At 37.9% G+C, this 8,641-nt stretch overlaps 1 protein-coding gene across 1 annotated transcript; it reads right to left on the reverse strand.

Moving 5' to 3' along the window:
* Positions 1-5,282: 5,282 nt before the first annotated feature.
* On the reverse strand, positions 5,283-8,334 carry LOC144997939 (Transducin/WD40 repeat-like superfamily protein). Its single transcript, XM_078957800.1, has 5 exons — positions 8,182-8,334; positions 6,660-6,933; positions 6,427-6,582; positions 5,860-6,344; positions 5,283-5,783 (listed from the first exon to the last, which is right to left on the reverse strand). Exons 2-5 carry the CDS (start codon positions 6,913-6,915, stop codon positions 5,412-5,414), a joined length of 1,269 nt encoding a protein of 422 aa, XP_078813926.1. The 5' UTR covers positions 6,916-6,933; positions 8,182-8,334; the 3' UTR covers positions 5,283-5,411.
* Positions 8,335-8,641: the final 307 nt, after the last annotated feature.

The following is an 8,641-nucleotide window of genomic DNA, read 5'->3' on the forward strand; positions in this document are numbered from 1 at the left end:
GTTGTCTTCGAGTTGGAAGTTTTGGTTTGGGTTCCGGTTGCCATGAGAAGACTTTCTTAAGCACAAAATTTTTGTTTGTGATTATCTGGTTGGTCATTTTGATATGAGTATTAACAAGAAGCGATTTCAAGGACAAAATCTAATTTAAGTGCAGGAGACTTGTAAACCTCAGTTCTTAAGTAATTTCAAATCCATCCCTTGAGTTTTACTTATGTTGCTTTTGGTCCTTGGATTAGAATAAAGTGGCTATGGGAAGCCCTAGTGGCAAAATGGTAATTTATGGAGCAGGAGTTGTACGTTGGGCATACATGTGAGTATGCTAAGCGTACTAGGGTATGCCTAGTATGCCGGGTGTACACATATGTACAAAGGGCATACATGTGTCTAGGTGAAAACCCTAATTCTTAGGGTTTGTAGAGTATTTAAGCATCTTATCGACCATTTCTCCCATTTGTTTCCAGCCTCCAAGTTCTTGGGTCGTTTTGGACAAACCCTAACCTCCTTAAGTGTGTGTGTGTGTGTGTGTGTGTTGTGAGCTAAGAAGTGATCCATATGTGTTTGAAGAGTAAGAAGTTGTATCAAGAAGCTTGGGAACATGAATCAAGGCTTGGATCTTGAGTTTAGGCTCTCTTTTCTATCATCCAAATGTATAAAGTTCATACCTTTATGATTGTTTAGCTATATCTCTTATTTAGCTCTTTTATGCTTCTTTTTGGTCCCAAATGCTCCATTTTGAACATGGCATGTTCTGGATGATTTGAGTTGTCCAAGTGCCCCATGCATTTAGTAGAAATGTCTTAATGGATTAAGACCTTGTATTAAGAAATTTTGGACGTCTAAAGTCATAAAGTTGGAGACTCTGTAACTTGGGCTTAAGTGCTTTAGCCATTAAGCACATATTGGACCTTTTGGATCTACGAGGGTACGTCCCACGTACTTGGTCAGCCTCCCCGTAACTTGGTCAATGCGAGGTCTCGTGTACACTGAGCGTACCTCCGACGCACGCCCCGCATACACGACTGTTTTGGGCTCCTTTGCTTTGGGCTTCGGGTAGTGGGCCATCAGTTGGGATTTGATACTTGGGCCCTAATGGACTATCTGCATAGGTGTTTTTTTGGGCTAATTAGAGGATCGGACCTTGGATAAGGCTCAATAAGCAGTTGGGCCTAATTTGGAAAAATGGGCCAAGTGTGGACCTTGAAGTAATTTTAGTCTTTTTGGATCAAGATTCAGGTTTGTTCGTATTGGGTTTTGATGCGCCGTCTGGGATTTTATCTTTTGAGCTTTTGGCTTGCTGGATCTTCTTGAGTGAAAGCCATAAAAGGAATTAGGCCCAATTTACAAAATTAGGCCATAATCAGACTTAAGGAGTTTATTTTGATGTTAAGCCTTTTGTCATTAGTTAGGCCCGACGAGGTAGTCCAGTTATACTAAAGGCTTGGGAGCGGTTCGGATAGGCTGTAGGCCCTGCAAGGCGGTCCAGTCATGTCGAAGGCTCGGGAGCGGTCCACATAGGTTGTAGGCTCTGCGAGGCGGTCCAGTCATGCTGAAGGCTCTGTATGCGTGTTGTTATTTCAACATGTTATCTTTTTCGATGTTGGTACTCGGGTGGGGGGGGGGGACTCACTAAGCTTCCTGCTTACAATTTTGGTTTATGGTTTTAGGTACTTCAGTGGATCGTGGCATGGTGAAGGCGTGATCGTACACATCCTCGCGTTTTGGACTTATGATTTCTTGGAAACTCTGACAATGTGAACGTTTTGAAAACTATGTTGAGAAAGGTTTTGATTTCAAAATAATGTTTTCGAATTAGTGGGTTTTGTAAACATTTCTATAGAAAAAGGGTTGTTTTGATTTTAAAATAATGGATGTTACACACAACTATCAATGTTTTGCAAAACAACCCTTGCATTATTAATCAGTTCCTTTAATCACAAAATTAGTTACAAATTAATTTTTGATCAAATACTAATTAATAATATGATTTCTAATTAATATATTATTTTTCATAATACATTAATTGTAACGCCCATTCCTGGTACATATTAATTCATTAAATGTCATTTATAAAGAGCTACTCGGCGAGTAGTAGCCCTAACTCATCGAGTAGATGCCAAGTTGGACGCGAGTTTTAAGTGATCTACTCGGCGAGTCTGCACCTGGACTCAACGAGTAGGCCAGTCTGGAGGAAACCCTAATCTTTAGGGTTTGTACCCTATTTAAACGTCCTTATAGCCCTCATCCCAGCCTCCAGCACCCTTAGAGCGTTTCCCTCTCAAACCCTAGCCCTCCATTAGTGAGCTTGAGTGATTCCTTCTTGATTTTGAGTGTTTTGGTGTATTCTTGGAAGTGTAGAAGAGAGGAAAAGAGAGAAGGTACAAAGGAGAAGAAGGAGATCCATAAGCTAGCTTCCAATTGCTACTTCATCTGGTAATAAAGCCTCTACCTTGTTCATTTTCCTAGTAGATCTTCATATATGCTTGTTTTACCCCTTTTGGGACATTTCAAGGTTCAAACTCGAGATTAGAGCTCCCTTAGGGTAATAAGTTATAGATTTTGACATCATTAAGCCCCAGGAGCTCAAAGTAGCTACCTTTATGCAAAGCAAGGCCTTGTTCCAATCCTTAGGTTCCCATTTCTAGCTTATTTTGGTGTTTTAGCTTCATACCTCAATGCATGTATGTAAAGTTGGCAACTTTACGTGTTATATTGGCCCTAGAAGCTCAGATCTGTGAATTGGATGCACTGGAATCGATTAGAATCAACTGTTTTGAAGTTGCATGAAACTGACTCGGCGAGTTGTTCTTCGGACTCGGCGAGTCGAGTCGCGAGTTCCCAATATCCCCCTTCATGAGTAATGCCTAATAGATCCAGTGAGTTATGGTTGGACTCAGTAAGTCGGAGATCAGACTCATTCATGGAGGGACTCAACGAGTCAGTGCCCTGACTCGGCGAGTCCAAGGCAATCTTCATATCTCAAGAACAGACTCGGCGAGTTGTTCATACAACTCGGCAAGTCACAGTCAGAGTGTTCATATGTTGAAGGAGACTCGACGAGTTGTTCATCCAACTCGGCGAGTCGGATGCAGATTGACTAAGTGTTAGTATCATAGAGGAACTCGTCGAGTCTATGCCAAACTCGATGAGTAGTAGCGAACAGAATTGAGAAATGAGAGTAGGGACTCGACGAGTTGGTGGCCCAACTCGACGAGTCAGGTCAACTGTATGTTGACTTTGACCAGGGGTAAATAGTTATTTTACCCTCAGTATAGTTATCAGTATATGATTGAGTGTACTTATGGAAATTGTAGCCGGGGAGATACCAGAGCAGCAGCAGCAGACAGTTTCCAGAGCAGTTCATTTAGCAGCCAGCATCGAGGTGAGTTTCGTTCCAGTAGGAACGGGTCTACGGCCACAATGCTAGCCCGTTTAGTTAGCAGTAGTTCCGGACCTCGGTCCGATGCAGTAGTTAGATTGCTTGATGTCTTTATGATTCAAGCATGTTTTGTGTTATTTTTTCCGGACTTCGGTCCGATGCAGTATGCAGAGTATGTGCTTATGCTAGTTGATATGTTTATGCTATGCTATGTTTTGCTCAGTCAATTTCCGGACTTCGATCCGATGTAGGGGACAAGGTCCCAGTCAGTTCCGAATTCCGGTCTAATGCAGTTAGTTCCGGACTTCGGTCTGATACAGGGGACAAGGTCCTAGTCAGTTCCGGACTTCAGTCCGATGTAGTTTATGGACTTCGGTCCGATGCAGAGGGCAAGGCCCTAGTTAGTTCCGAACTTCGGTCTGATGCAATTTCCGAATTTAGGTCCGATGCAGTGGGCAAGGCCCAGTATGTGATTTATATGTTATTGTATGGTATGTGGTAGTTTGGGGGAGCTCACTAAGCTTCGTGCTTACAGTTTCAGTTTTAGTTTCAGGTACTTGCACAAGTAAAGGGAAGAGCTCAGGATGATGGCATCGCATACACCACCGCTTCAGTTTTTGTCCTGGGAGTCGATTCAGCTTTTCGTAGATATGATTTGATACAGTCTTGATACAGTTTTCTCATGATACTTTATTATGGTTTAGAGATATTGACGTATGGGTTTTTATTTTATGATATTGATATAATGATTTACTCATGATTAAACAAAATTTTTGGGTCGTATTTTGGGATGTTAAAAACTCCATTTTTTATTAAAAAAAATCATAACTTTCTCATAAGAACTCCGTTTTTGACGATCTTTATATTCACACATAGGTATTGACAAGATCTACAACTTTCAGTTTGCCCCCATCGACTAATTCTCGACCAATCATAAATTTAACACTCTGAGAAGATTACACTGTTAACAACCATGTAAAATTCATAACTTCTACATACGGACTCCATTTTCGACTATCTTTTTATCGTTGAACTCCTATTAATGAGTTCTTCAATTATTATTTAGATCATTTTGACTAAAAACTGACCAATCTAAAATTCGATTTCTGCGATGTATACTGCTACGCTAAATCTTAGAAAAATCATAACTTATTCAAATGAAATCAGATTTAACCTTCTCTGCATGCACGTTCTCGGTTTAACGAATACAATGACATTAGTTTAAATTATTAAGGCTAAAAAGTAATTCATCTAAAATTCCCTTTTTACGTTAGGTAGAACCGTGTTAGTTTAATCGCAAAATTTTGACAGGTGATAATTTCTTCATTATAAATCAAATTTCAACATTCCTTATATGTACATAATCATTGTGACATATACAATAAATTCGGTTAAGATTATTTATCCTAAATAATCTTCTATCAAAAGATCATTTTTAACGCATTGTTATCTCTAAATTGACTAACTCAAATCTATAGACGTTACAAAAAATAATCCAAAAAGGCTTTTCATTTGCCGAGACCCAAAAAGTCTATGTTGTTATTTGTGAGAACATAATTGCAAGTAACTATGCAATCAATAAAACCTACATTCACATCTTTTGTATATAGACAAAAAATTAAAATCAAATCTAGTTCTCACCTTACTTGAGTGGGAAGAAAAAGATTTTAATTTTTGTCTAACAAAAGTCTAATACACATCAAACACAATACAATATATTATTTTGTATCCAAATATAGAAAATAAAACAGATAAGGCAGCATCGATGATGTTTTGGCATATTGTTGAACTACTTAGAAGCAAACAAAATTACTAAACTAGAGATGGGTCATGTGTGTTTGGTTCATTAAACCTAGTCAAACTAACAATTCGGCAATGTTTTCGGCTTTAAAAGTGTCACATCTGATTTGCCCAAACACATGTCACATCTGATTTGCCCAAACACAAGAATAATACAAATACAGCTCATCAATAATACATGTATGTGGGGTACAAAACTCGAATGCAGACATTAAATGATATACATATTTTCCAATTATTCAAAAACTAAGATTTCCCCATTCCAACTGCACGAAGCGATTACATTGGACAATATGGGATGAAATGCAACATCTACACACGCTTGTTCATAAGCTTTGATTTTGTTGATGAGGTGGCATGATTTGGTGTTATATATGTAAATAAAACCATCCGAAGAAGCGGATGCAAGTTTTTTCCCATCTGTACTAAAATTGCATTTGATGGGAAAACCGGAAACAAAATGACTTTCATATCTTTTGTATTTGTCAAGCCGAAATGGAGATTTGGAAGAAAATATTGCAATGTAATTTCCATTTGATTGTGCCACAAAATACGGGTCGTATGGATGATGTCGTATACATGGACACGTATACGCTTCCACATAGATCTGAAAATAATAATCCAAAAATAAATGTAAGAAAAAGACATGTACTTTGATTTGATTGTTTTGTTAATATTACTACCTGATTGGATAAAGGAAGTTGTCGAGAAACATCCCAAACAATGATGGAATTCTCACTAACATTGCTTTTTGATTCATCACTAGAAGAAATAAACCGCTTTGTATCATTCATAAATTCCACATCAAGAATTGGGCCAAGACCTCGAGAAAATTGATTTACCACATTTCCAGTTCTAATATCCCATAAACGAATCACACCTTTTGATCCTCCAGACAAAAACAAGTTGGAGTTGTTAGGATGAAACTCAACAACCCCAACAACCTGATCCTCTTTAAACACCCGAGTTTCTATCCCTTTTTCAACATCTATCAATCTTGATGTGCAATCATATCCACAAGAAAGCAAAGAAAGTCCTTTCTCACACCACTTGATGTCTTTCACAGCTGCAGTATGAACGTTTAATACCCGTGCTTTCTTCTGTTCATTGCTCCAAACGTTCCATATGTTTATGGAAGAATCCATACCACACGATGCAAGAAGATGACCTGAAGTCTTCAACACACGAAATGTTCTCTTCTTTTTCTGATTATTAAATCGTAACGAAAAGATCGGGAGTAACAAACTTACAATGACTGTTTGACCATTGTAGAGCATTCACAGCTTTTGTATGGCCGATAAGAGCTGTGGACTTCCTCTCAGAATTCGCATTGCCTCCTCCTTTTGGATTCCTTAACGATGACAAAATGTCTTTTCTTACGGAAGAATCCAAGATGCTTCCTTGAACTGAAAATAAAAACGATGTCATAAATGAACAACGCTTTTGTTGAATATTGAAATTTATTAGATTCATGAAAACAAACTAGGGGAACAGGCTGAGGAAGATGGGGGATCTGGATTGGGAATTTGAGGAGGAGCTGAAGCCATGAGTGCACGTTCACGCTTTGAAATGTATCTTCCTGAAATTGAAGATTCGGTGGAAATATGTTTTCCATGATCAAAATTGATGGATGTATGTGGGAGTTGAGGTTTAGCTCGTTTGAAGGGAGGAGGTGGATGTTTTTCATTTTCTTCATCTTCATCTGTATTAGTGGAGTAAGCATTGAAGAGTAGATCCATAGAGCATCAAAATCAATGCTGTGAATAACATGAGAAACTGAATCAGAGCAAGTGTGGTAATGATAATAAGTTCCATATTGCATTGTGTCATCGTCTACAAAACTCCATTGAATACGAAAAAAAACATACAAAGGTGACTAAAACAATATCTTTGTATCTTTGTGCATTCTTTGAATCGAATAAATCAATTACAATATCATAGTTAACATTAGCATTTTCAACAAAGTGTGATTAGATTATCCACAAAATCATTCATTTGTCTAACAAAATATTTATTTAATGATTCCTATAAGTAATTCTCAATTTCTGTTTTCTATTTTGAGTGTCCTCATAGAATCATGTTTAATTTCTTCAATAATTAACAAATGAATCGTACGAAATAATACTAGGCAAAGAAATATAAAACCTCAAATGTGTTACTAATATGAGCTATGAAGCCGGAAAACAAAAAATTAGATACATCGAAAATTGAAAAAACTTTCATTTAAATTCGCTACTGTGACAAACACACTAGCCCTAATGCCTCTATATAAATGTCTATATAATATCAAAATCAGATAACAAAAATGTAATTGTCTTCATCCATTTGTAACATAATCTTAAAGCTGAAACAAGTACTATTAGTTCACTGTCAAAATTAGAAACGATTCTCCACTTCACCACTTGTTATATAAAGTCAAAAGTAATTACACCTACGCCTTGTTCCCGAGTTCTACTTAGAAATGAGAGGATACGGAGGGAAAGTGAGGGGTGTCGAAGGAAAATCATGTTCCCGAGTTTTATTAATGGAAGGAAAGTGAGGGGAGGGGAAGGATTTTGGAGTCAAATTTTCCTTCCAAATTTTCCTCCCAAATTGGACGGATTTGGGAAGAAAGTGAGGGGAAGGAAAATTTTATGTTTTATTTTCTTTTTCCTCCTAACTCGGGAACACAAAAACTTAAAATTTTCCTTCCATTTCCTTTCGTTTCCTTCGAACTCGGGAACACTAAATAATGAATATTTTCCTTCACCTCCCTTTCTTTCCGTCATAATTTTCCTTCACTTTCTTTTAATGAATTTACAAAAAAAACTCAGGAACAAGGCGCTAGAAGTAGATTAAAACCAAATCATAAGTCGAAGAAAATAGGTGATGACTGATGAGTTTTAGATCGCAGAGAAGAGCGATATTGACATGGTGACAAATAACAGCAGACGAGAGGGTATCCAGAAAATTTCTTGTGTTCTTGACAGAAATCGAGACACGAGAGGAGAGTTTAGAGAAATTACAGTTCTTTCTTGTGTTCTTCACGGGAGAGGATACTCCGTTATTGCGTATCCGAATAAGAGCCTCTTGACCGATATCGATGATTGAAAAAACCAATCTACTCCTCGTCTTCTACATCCTGACATTACGTCTTTCTAGGCGACAGATTGGGAAGAAGGAAACCAGACCCCATGAATCGAAGTTAGCAAATTACACAGTAGCCGATGGGAAATGTTGAACTCAATTTGGGCTAAAATAATACCTATAATATTAACTTGGGCTAAGTTTATGCCCCTTCCTCTTTGTTTCCATGGGCCTCCGTCCAATTAGCCCATGTATTGGGCCGGCTTAACAACACGCAAAGCATCATCAATCAAGATTTCCAGTATTCATTTTTAAAGTTCAATATAGCAATTCACCTACTTCGTCTAATCAGAAACTAAATTTCCAACCATTACTCAACGTCCGATTCATCAAATCAAA

This window comes from Lactuca saligna, chromosome 5, assembly GCF_052625555.1.
Source record: "Lactuca saligna cultivar CGN05327 chromosome 5, ASM5262555v1, whole genome shotgun sequence".
Lineage (NCBI taxonomy): Eukaryota > Viridiplantae > Streptophyta > Magnoliopsida > Asterales > Asteraceae > Lactuca > Lactuca saligna.